Here is a 26257-nt window from a genome sequence, read left to right as displayed (position 1 = left end):
CCTCGGCAACAGTCAACTCCTCTCTGTCTCCTTCTCACACCATTCCGGTGCTAGCAGTGCCTCTTCAGCTCCGAAATGTTTTGTCAGTGCTCAACCTAACCTTGCTATGTCCTGCGCCGAGCATGGATCCTTTACTGACATTGATGGACTTTCCAAAGACTGATGCCAGATTTAGACATACTGGACATTAACTGCTTGAGGAGGAAAACCCTACATGCCCTTGACCCATGATAAGTACTAAGATCATCTTAGATCATCTTCAGGAGCTCTTTGGCTGTGATTCTAATCATGGCTGTTGTAACAGCATTGATACAGGTGATTATTTGACTCTGTAGAGTGCCAGAAGCTTAGATAGTTCCCTTAATATTGATCTGAAGTGTCCCTCAGGGCCTCTCACTGACTAGGTGGCCTCAGTTATGCCCATTTTGCACAAAACTGTGGAAATACTGTAATTGCCTGTATCAGTGGAGGGGAATAAAGATTTATCCTCCACAAATTTCCCATGGAAATCCTGTTGAGCACTTGCTTAACTTTAACAAAGCTGTGATGGACCTAATGTATCCACCAGAAAAGGCGTTACCTAAGGTAAGTAACTCGTTCTTCTGATGGATACAACTACCTGTGGATTCCTCACTCATTGAATAGAGTCCCAAAGCAGTACCGCACTAGGTGGAGGGTGCCTGAATGGTCAAACCAAGAAATCCTGCAGCACCGACCGTGCAAAATGGCCATCCCTCCTAACCTCCGAATCCAAGCAATAATGCTTTGCAAAATTGTGGAGGGATGACCAAGTTGCAGCCTTGCAGATGTCAACCACAGGAACACCCCTAGCCAAGGCCGAAGAGGTCGACTTAGCTCTGGTGGAATGAGCTCTTATTCCATCAGGGGGTTCTTTCTTTGCCAGAGAATAACACAACTTAATGCAAATAATGACCCAACTGGAGAGTGTTCTCTTGTGGACTGCCCTTCCTCTCCTCTTTCCCACGTACCCAATGAAGAGTTGATCCTCTAATCTAAACTCCTTCGTTCTGTCTATGAAGGAGCTCAGCGCTCTTCTCGGGTCCAAACGATGTAGTCTTTCTTCCTCTTTAGAAGGATGAGGTGGAGGATAAAAGAGGAGAGAGTAATAGTCTGACCCATATGGAAGGGTGAAACAAACTTCGTCAAGAAAGCAGCCTTGGTCCTCAATACCACCTTATCTACATAGAAGGATGTATACGGGGGCTTAACAGAAAGAGTCTGCAGCTCACTCACTCTTCTAGCAGAAGTGATCTCAACAAGGAAAACAGTCTTTAACACCAATAACCTTATGGGGCAAGAATGCATGGGCTCAAAAAGTGAAAACATAAGAAACGTTAAGACTAGGTTCAAATTCCACTAAGGCATAATGAAAGGAGTGGGAGGAAACTTATTAATGAGGCCTTTTAAAAATCTTAACACTAAAGGAGATTTAAATAAAGAAGGTTGGTCTGGAAGACACAGAAAGGCTGACAGGGCCGATAAATAGCCCTTGACTGTAGCCACTGCACAACCCCTCTGTGCCAAGGACAATGCAAAAGATAAGATATCTGATAAGTGGGCACGTAAGGGATCGATTTGCCTTTCTCCACACCAACACACAAATTTAGCCCACCTGCTAGCGTAGATAGATTTGGTGGAGTGTAGCCTGGCGGATAAAATAACATCCACGACCTCAGGTGGGAGAGAAAAGGAACTCAGGTTGCCCCGTTCAATGTCCAGGCATGAAGGTGCAGGCTCTGGAGGTGGGGGTGTAAAACCTGCCCCTTCGATTGTGAGAGAAGGTCTGCCCTGAGAGGGAGACGGAGCGGGGGGCAGAGAGAGAGTTGGAGAAGATCCGAATACCATACCCTCCTTGGCCAATCCGGAGCTATTAAGATGACTTGAGCCCGGTCTTGGCGAATTATTCTCAGAACCCGAAGAATCAAAGGTATCGGGGGAAACGCGTAAAGCAACTGGTCGCACCAGGACATCTGAAACACGTCCACCAACAGGCAGTGCGAGTTCTCCCGAGTGGCAAATAGATCTACCCGAGGAATCCCCCACATCTGGAAGATCTTCCGGACTAGATCTGGATGAAGACGCCACTTGTGATCGGTTTAGAAGTGCAGACTGAGACTGTCCGCACGCATGTCCAAGACTCCGGCCAGATGGTTTGCTACCAAGCAAATCTGATGGTCCCTTGCCCAGGACCATAGTCGCAGAGCTTCTCTGCAGAGAAGGTATGACCCTACTCCTCCCTGTTTGTTTATACACCACATCGCGGTAGTATTGTCAGTCAAGACCTGAACCGACTGACCGCAAAGGGAAGGGAGAAAGGCCTTGAGAGGCAGACGTATTGCCCGCAACTCTAACAGATTTATGTGAAACATCTGTTCCACTGGAGACCAATGACCTTTGACCTCCAGGTCCCCCAGATGAGCTCCCCACCCTAGAGTGGAAGCATCCGTTATTACTGTGGTCACTGGCAGAGGTTGCGAGAACGGCCTTCCTTGGGAAAGATTGCCATCCGCAACCCACCATGTTAGATCCACTGCAGCGTCACTGGAGATCTTTACCGATCCCTCGAGATCTCCTTTGTGTTGAGACCACTGCTTTTGGAGGCACCACTGAAGAGCCTTCATGTGCAGCGAGCGTGAGTGACCAACAGAATGCAAGAAGCAAACAGACCGAGCAGACGTAGGACCTTGAGGACTGGAATGACCGCTCCACTTTGAAACATTGGAACCAACGCCTGAATGTCCTGAATCCGCTGAGGCGGAGGAAAGGCGCGATTCAATGTTGTATCCAGTACTGCCCCTATGAACAGGAGGCGCTGAGAGGGCTCCAGGTGAGATTTGGGCACGTTCACAGAAAAACCCAGGTCGAACAACAACTGGGTTGTCGACTGCAGGTGACGCAGCACGAGCTCCAGAGACTTGGCTTTGATCAACCAATCGTCCAGGTAAGGAAATACCACTATCCCCTTCCTTCTGAGCTCTGCTGCAACCACCGCCATCACCTTTGTGAAGACTCGAGGTGCTGAAGTAAGACCAAATGGAAGGACCGCAAACTGATAGTGCTGCGATCCCACCACAAACCGGAGATACTTCCTGGGCGACTTGAGTATCGGGATGTGAAAATAAGCATCCTGCAAGTCGACAGACACCATCAAATCTCCTGCATTCAATGCCAAAAGCATCTGAGCCAAGGTCAGCATTTTGAACTTTTCCTGTTTGAGGAACCAATTCAAGATCCTCAGGTCCAGGATAGGCCTCAACCGACCATCCTTCTTGGGGATCAGGAAGTATCTTGAGTAACAACCCTGACCCCTCTCCGGCTCTGGAACCAACTCCACTGCACCCTTTGAAAGGAGGACTAGAACCTCCCGTTCTAGTAACAGGAGATGCTCTTCTGAACAGTAGGATGGGCGGGCGGGATGGGGGGAGGAAACTCCCGAAAGGGAAGGGCATAGCCTTTCCCCACAATGCTGGTGACCCAGGAGTCTGATGGTATATCCTCCCACTTGCGGAGAAAGTTCAATAACCTCCCCCCTACAGGAGTGGTATGTGAAGGAATTAGTGGAAGACTAAGGCTGCTTCCCATGCTGCACCCCTCCAGAGTAAGAGGAAGAGGCAGAGTGCTGCTGGGCGGCTCCCTGGTTCGGACCCTCCCCCTGTATGATCTATAGGAGAGAGCAGTGGCGGGTTGTTGTTGATATCTGCCCCGAAAGGAGGAGGATGAGCCACGACCAAACCCCCTAAATCTTCTGAAGAGTCTCGAAGAAGCAGAAGAGGAGGCCTGCAAGCCTAAAGACTTCGCTGTGGCACTACTCTCCTTAAATCTCTCAAGGGCAGAGTCCGCCTTGGATCCAAAAAGTTTATCCCCATCGAAGGGAAGATCCAGCAGGGCTGACTGGACATCTGATGAGAAACCAGAGGAACGAAGCCAGGCCTGCCTCCTCATAGCAACAGCAGTGCCCATAGCCCTGGCCACAGAATCAGTAGTGTCCAGCCCCGACTGGATCACTTGGGTTGCTGCAGCTTGAGCATCGGAGACCAGACTCAACACCTCCTGAGGCACCTCAGTATGGGACAACTTTATTTCTTCCATTAGGGCATAGATGTATCTGCCCAAAATGCATGTGGCATTAGTAGATTTTAGAGCCATGCTGCATGATGAGAAAGCCTTCTTGGAAGATTGATCAATTTTCTTTGAGTATCTGTCTGAAGGCACTCCTGGAAAAGAACCTGGGGCAGGATCCGCAGGGGCCACGAGATACCTGCGAGCAACTGATCTATTAACTGCCGAAGAAGACACCGGCTTCTTCCAGATCTCTAAAATTGGATCTAACAGAGCCTCATTAAAAGGCAGAAGTGGCTCTGCAACTGTCGAAGCAGGATGTAAAACCTCCGTTAAAATATTGGGCTTAGGTTCACACACTGGAAAGGGAAGGTCCAAAAAGTCAGCTGCTTTCCTTATTACAGAGTGGAATGAAGCAGCCTCCTCTGTATATTCTCCAGGAGATGTTAAGTCCCATTCTGGAGAGGTGTCCAAGCCACTTGCCGTATCTAAACCCGGGAGATCTCCCAGAAGTTCTTCAATCTCTCCTTCCTCCAAGGCCTGCTTCCGATACTCCTGCTCCTCAAGAATGCGAAGAGCAAGCCTTCTTGAATGCAGCCTGGCTTCAATTCTTGGCGTCGACAGGGCGTCAGCCGATTTCGAAGCCGGACGCCGATCCTCGGATCCATCTGACGGCGGATCCATTGGCGCCGTGGACTTCTTCGGCGCTGTATGAGGCAAAGGATGGACAAGAGAACTCTCCGTCGCCAGACCAGCAGATCTACTCGCCGTCACCGGCTGTGAAGTCGACGCCATAGGAACCGGCGCCGAGCCAACACCTCCCATCGGAAGGAAGGGCATGAAAGGTGCCGGTCGTAAAGGAGCCGGAGCACCCATATTGAAGGCCAATGGACCCGAAGGACTAGCCGGTCCACCACCTGGAGCCATCTGTTGAAAAAGAGAGCAAACATCTTATTTAAAAATGCGGAACTGTCGGCTCCTGGGGCCGGGAAAGCCGGATACTGTGGAGCCTGGGCTCGAGGTGACATCGGCGCCAGCCCTGGCGTCTGAGAGGCCGGTGAGAACTCCTGACGCTGAGAAACCTCAAACACAGATGGTGGATTCAAAGGCGACGTCGGCGAAGCTGGTGAAGCCGGTGATGCAAGAGGCGTCTGCGGCTGCGGAGAGATGGTGGGACTAACTTCCCATGTCTTTTGGCGTCGAGCTGAAGACGACCTCGAGCACGATCTCTCCCTACTCGACCGGCGTCGAGATTCACGACGACACCGGGAGTCACGATGACGCCGATGGGACTTAGGAGAAGAAGACTTGCGTCGATGCCGCTTCTCCTTGGATTTCGCCAAAAAGAGTTTCACCTCTCGCTCCTTTAATGCCTTCAGGTTCATCTGTTGACAGGAGTCACATTTCTCCACGTCGTGGTCGGAGCTGAGACACCACAAACAGTCTATATGTGGGTCCGTCACTGACATTTTGCCTCCGGACTCATTGCAGGGCATAAAACACGACTTTCGTTGAGACATGCTTTCTTTTCAAAGAAAGAAACAGTAACAGTAACTGTAACTACGCAGAGTAGAAACAGTAGCTCCTTCGAAAAATAACCGTTGTTAGAAGGCACGGAAAAAAGGGAACTGACGTCGGCATGTCGGCGAGGACCTCTTATTGCCTGTATGACGTCAGACGGCGTCGCATGGGCAATTGTGACGTCCTCGTCGACGTGCGGAAGCTAAGAAGAAAATTTCCATCGAAAGCTGGTGCAGGGGGAAAATTCAATGAGTGAGGAATCCAGGTAGTTGTATCCATCAGAAATCGTTCTTTACTACTGTGAGGCCTACCTCTCCCATAGGATAACATTTGGTTACCTTATTACATTTAATAAGTGCCAACTTTCGTTGGGAACAGGTAGAAATGTCATCTTTGGTCTAAAAACAAGTGTACTTTAAAATGTGCTTCAATGATAAAGATGGATTTTAAGTCACAACTCTGAAAATGCCACTTTTAGAAAGTTGGCATTTTCTTGTCCTAACCATTTGGTACCTGCAGCCTGTGGCGCCTGACTGTAAATAGTAGGCAGTTGACCTTTGGTTATGCCTCCCAAACACCAAAACAAAAGGGACTTGGTGTTTGCAGGATGAGCCGTACTGCAGGATGGGTGGGGTGTACCTGTTCTCTGCCCCAATTACCTTTTAAAGAGGCTGCCTCCAACACACTCACAAAGATCGAGATACTAGTCTTTTGTCACACTGGCCTCTTGCAGCCTGAGCAGGGGAAGGGGGGAAGTTTCCTGAACCTGATCTAGAAATGCCTAGAAGTTTCTCGTTCTTCAATGGCTGGTACCAGGTATAGGTATTGGACCCTGAAACCAACCCTTCAGTTCAAGCCAGGACCTTTGGAGGACCCCCAGAAGGACTGTGTTGTACTTCAGAAGACGGCCCTGCTTCTTGAGGCCTGCTTTCTGTTACAGAGGACTGCCTTGCTGTTTACAGAGGACTGTCCTGCTACCCAAAGCCTGCCTTTTACCTTTGAAGGGCTGCCCTGTTGCTTGAAACCCACCTTGTTGCTTGATCACAGGACTACCAGAGTGACTCCAAGGGCTAGTTGGCGGGCTTCCTGTTCTGAGCTACAGTGACACAAAAAGCTTCAACAACCTTGAACCCACAACTGGACCCTGCCTGAAGTGTGTCCTGCCCTCCAAGTAGTGCCCCTCCAGTCCTGACCCCATGGAAGTGGTGCTAAAGATGCCAAAACAGCCAAAAACTGAAACTTGTGATCTGGACATTTTTCCACAACAAAATGGCTTGATAACCAACAAGTGACGAGGCCCTGCCTTTTTTTGCATCCCCAAGCCCCCTTTTTTAAAGCAGTACCTTTTCCTTGAACGGACATGGTTTCTGAAGAAAAAAAAAAGAAAAAACACAAAAAAACAGAAACTATCCTATTTGGGAAAGAAACTACAAGGATGAAGGTTTGTTGTCCTAGCATCCTCCATCTCTGCATTTGCAACCAACTGCAGGAGTTTTTATTACAGATACTAACCTGTAGAACTATGATCATTTTGCAACCACTATGAGTGGACATTTTGTGAAGCGATCAATTAATGCAAAGGTTGCAAAGCAAATTGCATTGCAATTTACAAGCTAATTGGTGCACAAATTGCACAACCCAGGTTTGCAAATGTGAATAGTACTTTGGGACCGTAATCACTGCATCCCTTTAGATCACTAGTGAGAGGCCCTCATATATGATGAAATCTTGGGTGTAGACTGATAAAGCTGAAACTGCAATTAATTCTTCAGCCGAGGGCCAATAATCTTCTGTTTTAACTTCCTTGTGTAGCCTACAGAACAGTTCTTCCAGTCTAATTCCATTTACCATAAAGTGGTCAAGTAGTTGTAGTTAATGATCATGCGCAGTCATGTAGAACACTGGTAAAGGTAGATCAGTACAGGTGCTTGTTCAGCATGAGTATCATATATGAAGGCAAACTATTCAGTCAAACAGGCAAAGGGTTGATTATTTGTACAAATTAGAAGTATTGGCAAGGGGTATAACTTCATGTATAACTTCTACTGATGGTATAAAGCACAATTCCAAGGGAGCTCTATCACAAACATGATGGATATCCCATAGATATCCCATCCACCATATCACAAATACCATTGGATATAATGCACTTGTAACACAGCGAACAGGACAGAACTGCTGTCAGAAATAGACAGGGACTGGTGATGCCTGATGACCAAATGATTTGTATTTAAAATTATGATTCAAGTCTGATATTTTAGCTCCTTTTTGGATTCTGCCTGTGGCACTGTGGTAAATGTAACCCAAATGTACAAAGGATGAAAGGCTGGACCATATGAAGAATGATGCCACCTAGGAGCAGCCCTCACCACTCCCCCTCGTCTTTTTGAGCTGATTGGGAACAATGCAAGTTCAGTGTTCAATTTAAGAAGGCACAGTAGTGCATGAGAAGTGATCTTAGAAGTTCTAGATTGGAACATTCAAGGTATCACACCTTTCCCAACAGATGTTCTGGGTATGACTGTATCCCATAAAATGGCACTTATTCTGCTCATTAAAAATGTAAGCTAGTAAAACCTACATATTTGGTGACAATGTTGAACATTAATGAAACCTCATCTTCTCTCTTTGATAGTTCTCTTCCTCACTGCTGTGCCATACTGTTCACCCTTTGAGCTTCCTAAACCCCCTAAATATTAGTTTTATTTTTGCAGAGGGACAGATCCACTGGGAGCGTAAAGACAAACCCAAGCAAGAAGATGTGCCCTATTGGTATCAAGCACCCTCTGCAGAGGTGGAGATGACATCCTATGTGCTCTTGGCATACATGTCTCAGCACCATGTGTCCAAAGAAGACATTGGCACAGCATCACAGATTGTGAGCTGGCTCTCCAAGCAGCAGAACCCATATGGGGGCTTCTCTTCAACTCAGGTAAAAGGCACAAAGAGCGAAAAAACAATGTCCAGACATCACATCCATAAAATGTATATTCTTTGGTATTGAACACCATTTCCTGGAGGACAGGTCTGTAAATGGGGCAAGGGCACCTACCTCTAAATGTCTTACTTTGCTCTCACTTTGCCTGTTTACTTCCCTGGTTCTGTAAAAAGGTCTTCCAATCACAGGGATGAAGATTTAATCTCCCTTTCATCCCAAAATTAAGGTCTAGGTTAGTGCAGAATGTTATCAATGGAAAAGTGATCAGCCAGCATTATTTAAACACTTAATATTCACAGACACGGAGTGGTTTGTCTTGACCATGTGACACTTTAAGGCATTGAAGGCTGTGATGGCAATAATGTTCCTGGTCCAGGTTACAAGGAAGGCAGTTTGGGCCTGGCAGAAGAGAGATCTACCTTTTCATGAACTGCTTAAGATTAATTGTGGCCTTAGAATCAGACTACTTCTTGTTCTTTAGGGAGTGCGTTTTCTGAGATATGGGTGGCTGATGCAGTGGCCTGTGTCTTCATGACTGCTGTTATGGAATAAATAGAAGCTGCCCCAAAAATAAATGTTATATCTCTTGTAGCAGTGCATTGCACGTACTAGTGAGTTTCCACTATTCTGACAATCTGTAGGCTGTTTCATTTTCCTGCTAGTTTGTAGGTCATGGTTTGTTGCCACTTTCAGGTTCTTATAGGTGTGTAGGAGAAATGTAAAACTCCCACTCACTCAATGTGTGCACAGTGGCTTGTTAGCAATGACTGGCTTCTGTTAGTGTTTGCACAGGTGAATGGACTGATCTGTGTGAGTGCCCCTGATGATCCACCATCCAGTAGGCACTGGTGTGGTAGCACTGTGGCACTCCAGCCAGTAAGAGGGCAGTGGTGCATGGTCACTGTTATAAACATTCTGCTTGTGTAGGGTCACTTTCCAGTTACCATGTTGCCTCCATTTTTCTAGGACACAGTGGTCGCTCTCAATGGTCTAGCCATTTATGCTGGGGCTACCTTCAGCGAAAAGGGAGATGTGACTGTGACTGTCAAAATCGGAGATGAGATCAAACAACAGTTCCATGTGCACAACAAAAATCGGCTTCTGCTGCAGCAAGCACCACTTACGAAAGTTCCAGGAGAATACACAATATCGGCAGCAGGGAAGGGCTGCGTGTATGTGCAGGTAAGTGAGGATTCAAATATTGGGATCTTTTTGTTATAAACAGTATCCTCCCAAAAACCTTAGGAATTTCCCACATATGAGCTTTGTATGAGGGATATTCAGGATCTCTGGGACAACTTCTTTTTCTGAGTGAAAGGTGCTTAGAATTCCTAGGAAGAAAGGCTCAATATTTCTGGGGAGTTGGACTGGGATTCCTGTTCTGTCTGTAGAAGAGCCCAGCAGATGCGAATTTTTTGACATGAGACATACCAAGTTATGCAGACAGTCACACGCCCAGATGTAGCAGTTTATTAATGAATGAGGTTATATGCATTTCTTGACTAAAAGACCTCTCTTGTAGATCATTATTCTGGTAACAATGCTCAACATAACATGTTAGGGGTATTATGGTTTATGCAGTTCCTAATTTGAGCTGCTCGTTGCGGGTGGAGCCCACCAGTAGTCGTTTTCGGAGACCAGCTCATTTTCCTCATTAGACTTTAACTCAGTGCAGGAGAGAGAAAGACACAAAAGGATGTTCTGAAGAAGAGAAAGACAGTAAAACCGTGCAAAGAAAGAAATAGGGATTACAAAGAACCTGAAGTAGTGAGATAAAGGAGCAGGGGATCTCTGATGAAGGGTGAAAGAGGCCTGGGACGGAATCAAGACTAACCAGATTTGGGATTCTGAACCCACATTTTATGGCATTGGCAATGGGCTTCTGTACGCTTAGGCACCAATACATAATATGATACACATTAAGCACTGGGTTTATGTAAATATATGGATATGGACTAGCACTGAAGCCTGGGGTGTCCAGAGATTGGAGTCCCCATCACTATAGGCCATTTTCTGTTGAAAAGTATTACATCCCATTTATCAAAAATGCAGCTTGTGAATCCTTATCAAATTATTTCCCTGTAATTTATTGACATTTATATTCCTGAGACTCTTCCAGAGTCATGTGTTTCCCTTGTTGCAACCATTAAATTAAGTAATGTTGGCACCCAGTTCAAAAGAATTTTCCTGGGAGACACAATTGGAATGTCATGTACACAGTGGGATAATAATCTAGACCACTGCTTCATGGTGTCCTAGAATCCCTTTACCAGAAACTCTCATTGTCCCATTTTTGTCTAGGATTTCTCCAGGATTTTCCTTGATGAGATCCATTAGATTTTCCTAGTATGGATTGCAATACCTTCAGCTTGAAACTCTCAGTTTTAATTCAATGAATATTATTTGTCTACTGGTCTAGGTTTTCCCTCTTGCATTGTTCAGTATTTTCAAGGATGAAAGCTGACAATTTTAGAATATTAAAGCTCAGACTTCTCAATGCTTTTCCTGGGTTAGATCTCCTGTTTTAGCTTAGTCTGCTTCTTGATGGTTTCATTTCTGTTTTTTATGGGAGGGATTCTTGGAATGCCCTATGCATTTCTAATTGAAATTGTTCAAATTCCATGAGCAGAAAAACCACTAAACTAAATGCTTCTCCTCAACTCGACAGCTGGTGTTCCTTGCACAGTAGGCCTTAATTATTCAAGTTTTTCTGTATCAGTTTCCTCTAAGTCTATGGAGATGGGACCACAATACTCAAGGATTCGTTTAAATTATGTTAATTAAATATTTTGAAAAGGATCCTCAATAGCAGCAAATACATCCTGCCTACATGTACGTGCTCTTTATTCCCCTGTTCTCTACCCCATTTGAAAACTTCCTGTATTTTTTCTTTGGACCCTTAGGCTTGGGCCAACACTCTTTGCCACTCTTGGATTTTCTTCATTCTCTTACTAATATTTGTTTCTGTCAGACAACATTGAGGTATAACATCCCGCCTCCAAAGAGTGATGCCACTTTCAAACTGGCTGTAACTACAGATCCGGAGAGTTGCACAGAAGCAGCAAAGTCAACGTTCACGGTCACAGTCACTGCCAGGTGAGATTCTCTTACTTCATAATGATACCTGGCGTGGTCTCCCTTAACCTTTTGCCTCTGTTCCCCAGGTTGTTGATGTGTGCTGGACTCTGATTTTGCTGTTTTTCTAATCTGGGCACTTTACCACTGCTAACCAGTGCTAAAGTGCAAGGGCTCCTTTACAAAATGTGTATGTAGTTGGCTTATCCATGATTGCCATATTTGATTTACTAGTAAGTCCATAGTAAAGTGCACTAGAGGTGCCAGGGCCTGTAAATCAAATTCTACTAGTAGGCCTGCAGCACTGGTTGTGCCACCCACATGAGTAGCCATGTAACCATGTCTCAGACCTGCCACTGCAGTGTCTGTGTGTGCAGTTTTAACTGTAACTTCGACTTGGCAAGTGTTCCTACTTGCTAGGCTTAAATCTTCCCTTTTCCTACATGCCAGACACCCCTAAGGTAAGCCCTCTGTAGCCCCAAGGGCAGGGTGCAGTGTATGGTTAAGGTAGGACATATAGGTGGTCATTACAACCTCGGCGGTCTTTTAACAAAACCGCTGAGGGACCGCCGTGCGGAAGACCGCCAGTAGTGGCGGTTTGCCGCTCGGCGTATTATGATCGTTGGCTGCCCTCCGTCGTTTTTCCGACAGAGAGCTGCCAGCAGCCATACTTTCGGGCGGCGGGGAAGTGGAGGTTGCTCCACCTCCACTGCCACGCCAACAGAACACCGCCCAGCTAATCACATCCTGTGATTCTGTGCTGCGGTGTTCTGTTGGCGGAGTGGTGTCGGCGGAGCTGCCCCCATGGCTCCCGTCCCCTCCCGGCAGATCGACGGAACAGGTAAGTCGATCGTCCGTTAGGGGAGGGGGGTGGGAGGTGTTGTGTGGGTGCATGGGGGTGTTCGTCTGTGTATGTAGAGGGGGTGTGTGAGTGCGTGTATGCTCGGGGGTGTTGCGTGTTTTGGGAATGAGTGCGTGTATGTCTGTAGGTATGTCTGTGTGGATGTGTGCGTGAATGTGTGAATGTGGGTGTACGTGTCTGACTGTGTGTGTGGATGTTGGCATGTATGTCGGTGTGTGTTCGTGTATGTGTGTTGGTGGTGCCAGCGTGCGTGTCGGGTGTGTATGTGTAAGGTAATGTCGGGGTCGAGGTGGGGAGGGGGGCCCTGCCACCTTTGGGGGGTGGCAGGGGTGGTGGGGGGTGTAGGGGAGGGAGTCGGGGTGGGGGGGTGGGGGAGACCCCTATCAGTGCCAGGGAAGGAATTCCCTGGCACTGATAGTGCTTACCGCCATGGATTTCATGGCGGTTCCTACCGCTGGAAATCCACGGCGGTAAGGCGGGTCACAATACCGGCGGCGGTATTGTGACGGCAGCCGGGCTGGAGACCCAGGTCTCCAGCCCAGCAGGCGGAACGGAGAAGCGGCGGATGACCATGGCGGTAACCACCATGGTCATAATGCTCAAAAAAAGACCGCCAGCCTGTTGGTGGTCTTACCGCCGCTTTAACACCGTCCGCCAGGGTTGTAATGACCCCAATAGTGATGTGTTTCATATGTCATGACAGTGAAATATTGCTAAATTCATTTTTCACTGTTGCAAGGCATGTCCCTCTCATAGGTTAACATGGGGGCTACCTTTAAACTTGCTTATACCATTTCTGTGACTCTGCCTGTTTGTGGATTCCCTGTCTGGGTCAGTTTGACGGTTGGGCTGGTTGCACCTCACACTAGACAGTGACACAAAGGGATCTGGGGTGTAGCCTGCATTTCCTGAGGAGCCATCTGTGCTAGGAGGGAGGGGAGGAATGGTCACTCACACCTGAAAGGGCTGTGCCTGCTCTCACACAATGCAGTCTCCAAGCCCCTGGTGAGTGTCTGGGACCTGGCCTGGGCAAGGCAGGATTTCACATTCTAAAGTGACTTTACTTTGAAGTAGCCCTACTTCAAAGGAGAAATTGGGTATAAGAAGGGCACTCAAAACCACAGACTTTAGAAAACACTTCTGGAAACAAGAGGAACCTCTGCCTGGAGAAGAGCTGAGGAATAAGAGCTGCCCTGCCTGTGACTGTGCTTTGTGGAGCTATCCTGCAGTTGCCGCTTCTGCCAGAGTAAGAGGGCAAAGACTGGACTTTGTGTGCCTTCCATCTTGAGAAGAAATCTCCAAGGGCTTGATTTAGAGCTTGACTCCTGTTGTTTGAAGTCTAAGGGACAGCGAAGACTTCTCTCTGCCAGCCCCAGGAGTCTCTGGAGAGACTTCTACTCTGCCCTGTGGTGCCCATCCAGTTCCTGGGACCCTGAAAGGAGAAGCTGGCAGCCTAAAGACGAGGAAATCCACGCACCGAGCGCCGTGCGGGGAAAAGATTGTGGTGACTCCGATATGCGGCTGAAGAAACGACGCGCTGCCGGCTCTGCAACTGAAAATCGACGCTTGCCAGAAACACGACCGAAGAATCTGGGAGATCTCAACCTGCGCTGCATGGTTTTCAGATCATCGTGCGGCTGGATTTCTGACTCAAGTACCACTGGGCGTGTAAAACACAATGCAAGGCCTGCCCGGACCCAAGAGTGCTGACCGGATCGACACATCGCTCTCCTGCGGAGAGAAGAAATGATGCGCCTGACCCTGCGAAAGGAGAAACAACGCAAGGTCCAGCTCGTGAGTGGATTCAAGGCATCGCAATCCCTTTTGACGCCCGTGCGGGGTTATTTTTGAGGCACCCAAGGTACATTTTCACGCTAACAGTGTTAGTGTGTGTTTAAAACTACTTAAAGACTCTTTTTGCATTTTTATTGATAACTTGACTTGTGTATTGTGGGTTTTTGTCGTTTTGGTCTATAAATAAGATAAATATTTCCTATTTTTCCAAATTGGTGTTGTGTCATTTTGTAGTGTTTTCATTATGTTACTGTGTGTGTTGGTACACATACTTTACACCTAGCACTCTGAAGTTAAGCCTACTGGTCTGCCAAGTTACCAAGTGGGTAAACAGGGGTTAGCTGAGGGTGATTCGCTTTTACCCTAACTAGAGTGAGGGTCTTTGCTTGAACAGGGGGTAACCTGACTGTCAACCAAAGACCCCATTTCTAACAATACCACATACTCCACAGAATTTTCTAACCAACATGAATATGTCACACAATAGAGTAAGCCTATCAATGGGGGAATTAAGTAAAGCTTCAAATAGAAATGTACTTGTGTAAACTATATACTTTTCATGGTTTTCTTTTGAGTGTCTCTACCCTACCTACCCTTAAACTATCTCCAAAATATAGTTGGATTTGTCTTTAGTCTCAGGGAAATAAGTGAACAGTGCTTAATAAATTGTATAGATCTGCATTTTGTCTTTTAAAACATTATAAAATATATACATCATAAATTTTTATTTCTATTAAAAATAAAGTGGTAAATTTAGAAAACAGCACAATTCCTAAACCCCACTCACTTTAATGAAGTGTTCCTGGAGCACAAGTAATACTACACCGGGCTACTACTGAAGTTTCATTGGGATGGGTGCCAATTGGGGTCGGTTAGCAACATTAGTAACCGCCATATTCTCCCTGGAGGCATTACCTTCACTGAACGCACATTTATATTTTTAAAACTAAATAGAGGATACTGGAGAGGGCAAGTCTGGTGGCTTAGTAATTCGCCATTCAATGTTCCCCTCCCACGCTTCTTCCCCCAGTTTTGACTTGTCCCACATGAGGAAAAGGTGGGAGCGTGCTCCAAGGTTACCGTCTGTTTTCTATCCTAAAATTTCAGACTAAGACAATATTGAGCGAAGCCCTCTACTACTGAAAGAAGTATTCCTGCTTCCTCACATGTTTAACTTTGGTTAGTAAGGTTGGGCTTTTGTTTACTAGAGACCCTTAAAGGTTATCTGCAGCAAAGTGATATGGCTGTGCTTCGAGGCTCTTGCTTATGTATTTGACAATAACATCACTATTGGATCAGAAACACTGTTGGGCGTTGCCCTATCTGAATGATCATCACCATCCCTTTTCCTTTTTACCCTTCACTTTTGGCTCAATTCGTTTTCATTGGACTTTGGGCTCTATGAACTTTACCACTGCTTACCAATGCTGAAGTGCTTGTGCTCACTCCCTAAAACATGGTTGAATTGGCATTTACCTAATTGGCATATTTAATTTAATTACACGTCTAGTAGAGAGGTATACCATGTAAATTAAATGCTGCCAGTGGGCCTGCAGCACCTTTTGTGCCACCCACTTAAGTAGCACTTTAAAACATGTCGTGGGCCTGCCACTGAAGCCTGAATGCAGTTTTAAACTGCCACAGTGAACCAGCATCAGGGGCATAGCTTGGTTAGTAAGATTGGATGGGGGGAGCTTCGAATCTCCCAACAATCACACTAATATACCATCATAAAACAAAATATTTGAGAAACAACGCATGATTTGGCTTAAAGGGCAGTGGGAAGGGATACCAGTGTGTGGATTGTCAGGGTTACCTAGAAGACAAGAGGTTGTAAAATAAACAACAGTTTTAAGAACGTCAAAACAGAGAGTGAGAGAGAGAGAGAGTGTGTGTGTGTGTGTGTGTGTGTGTGTGTGTGTGTGTGTGTGAATGTGTCTGCATATGTTTTTGTCTGTGGGTGCATGTAGAAATACTAGGTGAAATCAGACAGCCACCTCATCATACCCAACTGAAAGTACCTGTACCGACCTATTTAGTGGTGAATACATTTATTTGAGAGTGCTAACACCCCAAACCTCCCCACCCTCCCTGACGCTACACCTCTGATTGGCATTTAAATCCCCTTGCCAAACTCCCCTTTGTTTACATACAAGTCATCCCTAAGGTAGGCCCTAGATAGCCCATAGGGCAGGGTGCTGTGTAATTAAAAGGTTGGACATGTACTTTTAGGTTTTGCATGTCTAGGTAGTGACCAAGTCCCAAATTAGTTTTTCTGTTCTGTAATGCCTCTCCCTCCCATAGGCTAACATTGGGGGATGCCTTATTTCATTTAGTAAGCTGTACTTTTCCAAATGGAAGCTGATAGCTATGTTATGTTTGGTTTTCTTTGGAATTGTGGTGGAAAGCCCTATTTAATAGTAAAGTCGGGTTTTTGACTGCAGTTTTAAAAATGGTGCTTTTAGAAAGTTACCATGTTTTTGCCCTTAGCCCTTTTGTGCCTTTACCCTGCCTGGGGTGACATGACTAGGTATAACTGACTGTGTTAATTTCTTCCAGACAGTCACACAGTAGAGGGACTAAGTATGCCTCAGTGGGACATCTGCTAGCAAGATGAGGGGCTGGAGCTGAGCACAGCCTCACTTGCACCTGAATAGCCTGTGGTCTGCCTTCACACATAGGGCCTAACAACACCCCATTATTCTGTAGCCAGCTTGGTTCCATGGCAGGGGAGGCAGAACATTCTATGCATTCTAAAACTACTTTCTAGGAGCTTCTCTCACCTTCCAGAACCTGGGCAGAATACAAAGGGGACCTCAGACACCAACTCTTCAGTACACCTCTGGACCTGTGAATATTATGCCAGGACGAAGGACTGCTGTGCTGCTGAAAGGACTGCCACACTGCTGAACTGCTATTCTGAAGGTGCTAGTGCCCTGTTGTTCTGCCCTCTTTCCTAGGGAAGAAGAACTGGACCTGCAACTTCATCTTGAACCCAGATCATCAGAGTAACTCCAAGGACTGGTCTGCTGGTCTACTGATCTGAGTCTCAGAGACAAAAAGCCCCCCAATATCATGCATTAGCTCCTGACCCAGCTGAAGAGAGTTCCTGATCCACAGCTGGTGCCCCTCAGGTCCTGGACCCTTAGTGCGGCTCAGAGCTGAAATCCAGTGGGCCGTTTGCACCAAGATCTTGCAGCTTACAATGCAACGTGAAGCGCCGCCATCCCAACACTTGGTGCTATAACATCGACCTCTTGTGGGGACTGCCAGTGTGCAGCTTCCAGTCTGCAACACCTGGTCTGCTCTTCATGCTCACTGACAGCCTCCCGGGATGCATTCCCTGCTCCTTGTGTCCCTCTCCAACTTGAACGGGTCTTTTGGTGCTCAATTGGGAGGTAGACTCAATGGGTCTAATCTGGTGACTGTATCCGACATTGAGGTCAGCCTGAAAGCGTGACTTTGACCCGGTCCATGGCAACCAGACATCTATAGTTGAAGGTTTGTGCTTTTTGGAACTATTTTTATAAAAAAATTAAAATCATAACTCTGCTTCTACTGATTGAACTTTTGTTGTTTTGGTGTCCAAAAATGTATTGAAATGTACCCTATTTTTCCTTATTGATTTGGGATTTCTCTTCTGTTGTGTTTTCACTATATTTCTGTTTGTGTGCTGCATAAATACTTTACACATTGGCTCTAAATGTAAGCCTGACTGCTTACTTTGTGCCAAGATACCAAGAATAAGTTAACTTAGTGACTTTTTGTGGTTCATCTTGCAAGGGGTTGTGGCTGTCGCTTGACCAGGGGCCACACCCCAGTCAACCAACAACCCAATTTTTAACAAACTCTTCAAAAGAGCATCTGTGACGATACATGGATTAAAAAAACAGAAAGGTTATAATAATGTGGATAAAATGAGTCATTAGTCAACAGTAATACATTAGCCACCACATACAGGAGCAGACTGGTTTTGGTAATACTATTTTTAGCCTTGAAAAAGTCACAGATGTGACAAAACATGTGTCGACTGTAGAAGATTAACATTGTGTGCCTAAAAAGGATTTGAACTTCATCTGTACTAGGTATCCTTACTGCAAATGGACTCAGGACTGAAATAGGACTCTAATATGGAGTGTATCGGGTAACCTTTGAAAAATAAGTCTCAGTAGATCCCTAGAGAACCACTGAGTTTTAAGCCCTGGGTAGTAGGGCTCAAATACATGACCAGCACCGCATGGACTGTATTCATTGTAATTTACTATACGCTCTACTATTGTCACTCATCCTAGTGGAGGTGCAGTATTCATACCACTACTTACATATCCATTTTGTCACAATTTTAATCTTGTCTGCTTTTGGTAGAGTGCAAACAGGGTGACTCGAGATTCTGCATCACAAATGTCTCACTCCTCTGCCTTCTTCCACAGCTACATCGGTAACCGGGAGACCTCGAACATGGCTCTCATCGTTGTGGACATGGTGTCAGGGTTTATTCCTGTGAAGAGCTCTGTGCGAGAGGTAAGATGGGACAATTACGTCACACAGTGAAAGGTGGAGGTGGGATGTTGTTCCATCCAGAGTTTGGCTTGAACAATTTGCTATTTGGCCTACTAGATGCCCTTTCCTAATTGGAGCAAATTTCTGACTGTCACAGCATTCTCAAGGAAACCTAGGAGTAATCCTGAAAATATGACAATGGTTTATTTCCAAGAGTATTCCAAGGAGCAGAATGTAATCATGCTGGCTTTTTACCTGGTGGAAAATTATGATGCCGAAGTGTGCTTTGTAACATTTGTAATTTTATTTTATAGGTTTTCTCTTGTTTTTGTCATTTGGATACATCTCTTACCCCATACACCATCAAATATGAGAGATTTATCTCTTTTTCCGACCTGTTCCATGCAAGGCCACCTCACATATACTGTCCACTTTCATGTCACTGACTTTAACAAATGAATGCAAGATATTCTGCCATAATATTGAATTTTTTGGGAAAGACCAACATTACTAGACAAATCATTCCAATAATTCCCCAAATTATGTCCGCAACATTCATGCAGATTGGTTGGGGAGAGGTGGCGGGAGAAGTTGAAAAAAGTATTCCCAAATGTTACACTTTCGATTAAAATCCATGATTACTTTTTTCCCAATTCTGCTACGAGGAACACTGAACGTTAACACCAATTGGGTACTACAGTCTAATGCTCGGTCCATCCTGATTTATTTGGTGCAAACCTGTTCAGTGTTTTTCTGCAAAAATTTTAAAATATCTTCATATTTTGCACTGAAAAAAATGCAGTCTCAGTATAGAATCTGATTCACATGTCAGGATCATTCCTCTGGTCAGTGATGTTTTGGTAATGTATTCCTCAAACGTATATCTGCCGGATCCCCATACCTGTCCACTCGGGTGGTAATATCTATAACTGGGCTCTCTTCTCCACCTATATCTATCACAAGTGGCATTAGAAATGGGTGCCCCCCTGATCCCTCTTCCAAACGCTTTCTATAAGGAATATTTCATCATTTCACTTCTTCAAGTGTCACCACTGGTATATGCTAAGGTTAGACGCCAAAGAGCTGACATTTGCCAATGACATTTTTAGTGTAGATCCAACCGCATCCATACCATTCACTGAGCATCTGCTCTACCTGAGATTAGACCCGCTACAAGTTAAATAGCCCGAAAACTCAAGGTACGGTGATTGGCCCCCAGATCAGAGAATCATAAATATCTTGGATTTTGTTATTATTTCTCACCAATCCTTATTGTAGAATATTTCCTAAAAAATCCGATAACTATAGTCATATTTTGAAATTGTTGTGAAATGTACCCCTGTATCACGATGTACTTTTCTGTGCTACACCAATGCTGAAGGTGTCTCTGCTCTGCTGTTGGGGATCTTCTTTGCATATATTAACTCAAATTATCTCTGAGTTAATCCATGTTTTTCTCACAGCAGAGCTGCCAAAAAAAGGGGCAATCACTGCCCTATGTTTCCGAGCTCTTGTGTGAGCAAAATATGCATTAACCGTGAGATGTTTCAAGTTAATGTATGCACTTGACATGCCAATGAGAAGTACACAAGCCAGTAGCGGCTTCCTTCGGTCACAAGGGTGTGTGTGTGTGTGGCACGTGGGTGTTAGGGGGAGGAATGGGATAGGGATAAAATGTATTTAAAAATATATATTTTTTAAAATAAAAACTCACCTGCTCCGCTCCCGCACCGCTCCTCTCGCTCCCTTCGCTGCAGGCTGCAGGCACAGGCTCTCAGCCTGCCCTGCAGCCAATCTGGGTGCTGCTCAGAGCAGCATCAGGATTGGCTGGGTGCTCCCAGGCAGATTGGGAGCCTGTACATGGTCTCTCCAGCCCTGCCAACTGTGTTGCTGGGCTGTAGAGAGTTTACTGCACATGTGTGTTTGGCCGGCAAGAGACATCTGGCCAAGCATTAATGCACACTGAGGGGAGTGCACAGTGCACTCCCCTCACTGCTCATCATCCCCGTGGCCCAGCCCCTTTAACAATCAAACGATAAGCATGGTTTATTATCATTTTGTTTGTTAAAGGTTTTGCAGCTTCTGGGGGTTGATGCTACTCCACCCTAATGGAGGAACCGCCCCTGACACAGGCGCCTTCTGCACTGGTGCGGTGAGGAAACCGTACCATGAACCACCGCTCTTATTTGTGGGCTGGATCACCTTACATAAGATCATAGTGTGCCCCAAAGTCCTCTATCTTGCTCTTCCTATCTATGTTCTGTATACTTTTATGCTCGTATACTCATTCATATAGAGGCATAGTAAACTTCAGCAGCCAATGCTTTTTCATTTTTGGCGCACATTGGACAAATCTTGGTGTTTGTGTAAGCTCCCTCCGCTATTGGTTGCTTTAGGTCAGCCCCCTCCACCCACTGTCCAATGGCAGTGTCACTCACATTTTGGATCAGGCCAGAGTAGTATTTATCCTTCACAGACAATCTATTCACTGTTCATTATAGTATTTGACCTCCTAGGGAGAGATCCTATTGCTGTACATCATGTGCACTGCTTTCAGTAGAAGCAGCAGTTGCCAGGTGCCATTTGGTTAATGCAAAAGACATCTTTGGGTGTGATAATCAAATGCCTCTTTTGAGTATGATGTAAAGAAATATATAAGTACACTACATTATTTATCATGTGTTATTTCTGAAATAAAACATTTTTTTAAAGAAAATATGCTACTTGAAACAAATAAAACAAATGATGGTTGATAGCTCTTCCTTTGGCTAATGGGACTCAGGAACAGAGTTTAGGTCTTGTTCAATACAACCCTCTTTAGTCTGCGACAATCCTACCTGTTTGTTTCGGTGGGATGCAGTACAAATGACAAGGTCAAAGGTCATGCTGTAACCAGTGCCTGCAGGCATGGTCTCAGGTGGTACCCACCTGGTGCTGGGAAGAGTGGTTCAGCATATGGCTAGTGGCCATTGACCGCACCCCCGAAGACTCTGCCCTATGCATAGCTGCTATTGGTGGCCTGCCCTGGGCATTGTCTCAGGCCATTCTTTAAGAGAATAAAGGTAACGTTTATGAGCATTGGGCATCATTGATTGACACTCCCTGTGCCCAGTGTTCAATCTGCCTGGGCCAAAAGCTGGCATCACATGTATTAGGGCCACTATTCATGTTTGGCCACTTTACATGACACATGACTTGAATAAAACAATATGTAATGCATTATGTCACATTAGTAACTGAAGCAGGAAAAGGCAGATAAGGTTAAGGTTGCATGAAAGCAAATGAGAGGGGTAGAACAAAAGTCTCAGATTGATATAAGATATATCTAGTCAGTGAAAGGAAGATGGTGCATTAAGTGGGTTGTGGGAAGACTGGTTGGTCAGTTAGACAAAGTGAGAAAGGAAGCAACAGAGAAAGATGACAACAATACAGAGAGAGTAAGTAACAGAGAGAGAGAGGGAGAAAAAGATCATAGTCACAAAAGGAAACAGGTGCATCGAAGTATTGAGTGTGGCAGGGTGACATCACCCTGGAGCAGTGAGGTGCATACATAAAGTCTGTCAGAGGGATGAAGAAGCTGCATAGCTATAGGAAGGGCTCAAGGACCCTGGGATGCATACACTAAACTGTGCTCTTGTGTTCACAGGTGGAGGGAAAGAAGGATGTTAAGAAAGTGGAAATCAAGCCAGATCAAGTCACCATCTACTTGGATCAGGTGAGAGCTAAGACAGCACTTTTCATCAGTTTATTATGTTCAGTTAGATGGTAACTCAAAAAGGCCTTGAAATTACAGGAACTGGTGGCTCATATGCACATTTCGTAAATCTTTTGCGACAGGATAGCCGATGGACCATGTTATTAAGAGGTATTCCATTGAAACCATGCGAAGAGAGGACCATCACAATAACAACATAATTTACATCTCCCAGAATCAATTTATCATTCTCACTATCTAATATAGTTGCATTTAGATTGGTGTTGGATTTCTTTAGACATTAAATACAGTTCAGGTTTTCTGTGGTTAAGGTGATCCTTACATTTCTCTGGTTAATTGTTTTCTATCGTAGCTTGACAAGACACCACATCGGTTTAGCTTCTCATTGGAGCAGGACAATGAGGTGAAGGACATGAAGCCAGCCACCGTGACGGTCTACGACTACTATGAGAAAGGTGAGAAGTCATGTTGAGTTAGGAGCGGCCAATGGTTGGAACTGATCCCCTTGTCATCATATCCCTTGATACCTTCATCTCAGGATTCATGAAGGCAGGCATAAGGATAGAAACTAAGTGACACATTGGCCAATGTTTGCTCTTTGTACTTTCAAATCCATTCACATCCCTTAGCCTATTAGCAGCAGTCAGAAGACAGTTTCATGACTGAGGTTTGGAGAATGGGTCAGCCGTGTGAGTCAAAGAGTGGGTGATGCCACTTCTGCTAACCCTGAATCAGCATTGTTGGGGACAGCGACAGAGCATGTGAGCTTCTCTCCTTCCTGAGAAGATGCAGAGTATCAGGTCCAAGTCTGCTAGCCGTATTTTTTGGTTTTAATGATTAAACCCACAAAGCAGGAGCTGATTCTTGAGAAACAAAATAATTATTCTGAAGGACAGCAAATTTTCTCCCTTCATGTGGGGCCTTAGAACTATTTCTTTGCCCGGGAAGGCCATGGTTTACACAGTGTCTCTGCCTTCCATGGCTGTCCCAGGCGGACAGATCTGGTGGTCCTTAACCTGCCCCAGTGAAGGCATGGCTACTGTTACCATGACCTGAGGCCTTGTAGGAGTGGGCTGTTTTTGTGATGGAGGAGCAAAACAAACTCAAGGTCTGATGCTAAATAGTGGGGGAACCACGGGTTAGGCCTGTCAGGAGCACCCCTGATTACGTTGGTGCTTGAGCTTTACCAACCACTCAATGCCCCCGTATTTCATTATAAATCATCATTGTGAAATGGCACACTGCCTTAGACAATAGATATCTCCTCAAATACACTGTGAAATAATCACTTCTAGCAGACAATGAGAACTTCAAGCAAATAATGACTCCCATGCAGCAGTTGTTCCCACTTACCATGGGCAGCAGCTCCCCTCACCCTGGTACTACTCTCTAGGCGCTAGCCTCCCTCAGGCACAGTTTGTGTATTCAGGGAAGCAGGCTCATATTGCTGTGTAATCCCTGATTTGTGTTCTGCACCCTAGTTTTCTAATGGAGTAGATTGAATTTTGGTTTGTTTGCAGGACTGTGTTGACCAATCAGCTTGTCCACGAGCAATGAGAGACAATCCTTTGAATAAGCCTGTTCTTATCCTTGTTTCTCCTTCTCTTCCAGGTGACAATGCAGTAACAGAGTACAACGCTCCCTGCAGTGCAGGTAGGTATACCAGTGAAGGGCAGGCTCCTTCCTGCCCTGCGTTCCTACCCTGCTTTTCCCCGTTCTCCTCGGTGGTTCCTGCTCTTGTCATCTCCTGTTTTACTCCCTTCCTCTGTAGGTTCTTCCTTCACTTTCCTGCCCCCATCTTACCTTAGCACCTAGGGCTGTCTCTGCTCCTATCCTACCTGCTTCAGCTTCCCAATCTAGCAGTTCACCGTGTACACCCCCAACAGTGTTTATTTACAGCTCTACTATATTAACTCTGCACGTTTACACCAGGTTTCCTGACAATGAACATTAATATGAGGTCTCCTGGAAGTGCATCCTTGCAGCATATCTGATGACAGTGTATGTTTCAATCCAGTTTCCTACAATGCATCTATCTACCTGGTCTCCTGGCACTGTCACTTACACCAGCACCCTTTGTAGAGTACCTTTAGAGCAGGTCTCTCGTCAGTGTAACTTTACACCAGATATCCTGCCAGTGTAACTTTATGGTCAGCCTCTTGCCAGTGCATATTTACAGCAGGTCTCAAAGCAGTGTAAACATACGCTAGGAATCATGGTAGTGTATATTCCCATCACAAGTTCTGGCAAGGTAACTTTACACTATATCTTTCGGCAGTGTAATTTAAAAGCAGGTCTCCTGCCAGGGCAAATGTAGATCAGGTCTCCTGGCAGTGTAAAGCTACTCCAGTTCTGGCACTGTAAAGTTGCACCAGTTCTCCTGGCAGTGTACAGTTACATGATGTTTGGCAGGGTAAAGTTACACCAGTTCTCCCGGAAATGTAAAGTTACACCATTTCTCCTGGCATTGTAAATTTACACCAGCTCTCCTGGCAGTTTAAAGTTACACATTTTCTCTTGGCAGTGTAAAGTTACTACAGTTCTCCTGGCAGTGTACATCTACACCAGTTCTCCTGACTTTCTAAATTTACACCAGCCCTCCTGGAAGTGTAAATTTACACCAGTTCTCCTGGCAGTGTAAGGTTACACAAGTTCTCCTGGCTGCGTACGGTTACCCCAGTTCCGGCAGTGTAACTTTACACCAGTTCTCCTGGCAGTGTAAAGTTACACAAGTTCTCCTGGCTGCGTATGGTTACCCCAGTTCTGTCAATGTAAATTTACACCATTTCTCTTGGCAGTGTAAAGTTACACAAGTTCTCCTTGCTGCGTATGGTTACCCCAGTTCTGGCAGTGTAAATTTACATCCAGTGTCCTGGCAATGGAACATGCCCTGCAGGCCTCATGTTTGGCCTCTGTGAGGTGCTGCGGGTTTGGAACACGGGTCTTCTTGTTGTGCATTTTAACAACAGTGCTTCTGGCAGTAATATTCAAATAATTTCATTTAACACTGTAAGATCACAGGGGTTCTCATGACGATGCACACATATACCTAGTTTGCCATCACTGTACAGTTGCACCAACTCCCCAGCAGTGCCTAGCAACACACATCTCCATCCTAGGTGCTATTTTTCTGATCTGTATTTTTTTCTCTTCACTACAGGTGACTCCACAAGCAAAAACAGCGAATAGTGGACCAGGGCCTCTTGTCTCTCAATGGTTCCCATTGTTCCTGTTGCTTCACTTCACCCACCTCTCTCTATGTACAGTCCTTTCCTCTGGTCTATTGTACACTCACTGTTCCTCTCCAGGAGGGGGCTCTTCTGTGAATTTGGAGATGATCCAAATGGAAATAATGCAATTGGAAATAAACCAGTTTCACTCTAAAAGCGGGTGTGTGGTGCCTTCTGATTTTATTCAGCGCACATTGGGTGGAGAAAGGTGTTCTTGACTGTGGTTAAGTCTCTTGCAATTTTGGACAAGATTCCAGTCCATGAACTTTAGTGAAAACATTATGTGACTCTTTGTGAAATAGAGCTGTGGTCGTTAGTGAATCAATCTACCCAGGAGATATTTGTCTCCAAGAGCGATCCAGAAATGTTACAAAAATCAGAAGTCTGCTGTAAATTTACACCGTGGACATCTCCATCACATTTTCTGGCTCTTTACGCATTCCATCTTCTCTATATACCAAGTAAATTCTGGGGCCGTTTAGATTCAACAAGGGTGCAGGAATTCAAGGCAGAGCAGAGCCACACAATAAGGGAGGATACAA

At 45.6% G+C, this 26257-nt stretch overlaps 1 protein-coding gene across 1 annotated transcript in view; it reads left to right on the top strand.

The window, feature by feature from the left end:
* LOC138246809 (alpha-2-macroglobulin-like protein 1) overlaps positions 1 to 25871 on the top strand; it is a 201113-nt gene extending 175242 nt beyond the window's left edge. Inside the window, exons 29-36 of the mRNA XM_069201571.1 lie at positions 8316 to 8533; positions 9506 to 9721; positions 11511 to 11635; positions 18701 to 18791; positions 22417 to 22485; positions 22838 to 22940; positions 24097 to 24138; positions 25646 to 25871. Coding sequence (XP_069057672.1) covers positions 8316 to 8533; positions 9506 to 9721; positions 11511 to 11635; positions 18701 to 18791; positions 22417 to 22485; positions 22838 to 22940; positions 24097 to 24138; positions 25646 to 25674 — 893 coding nt within the window. The 3' untranslated portion in view covers positions 25675 to 25871. The remainder of the gene's footprint in view (positions 1 to 8315; positions 8534 to 9505; positions 9722 to 11510; positions 11636 to 18700; positions 18792 to 22416; positions 22486 to 22837; positions 22941 to 24096; positions 24139 to 25645) is intronic.
* The last annotated feature ends 386 nt before the right edge of the window (positions 25872 to 26257 follow it).

This window comes from Pleurodeles waltl, chromosome 7 (genome assembly GCF_031143425.1).
Source record: "Pleurodeles waltl isolate 20211129_DDA chromosome 7, aPleWal1.hap1.20221129, whole genome shotgun sequence".
Taxonomy (NCBI): Eukaryota; Metazoa; Chordata; class Amphibia; order Caudata; family Salamandridae; genus Pleurodeles; species Pleurodeles waltl.
This window is presented reverse-complemented; position numbering and strand designations above follow the sequence as displayed.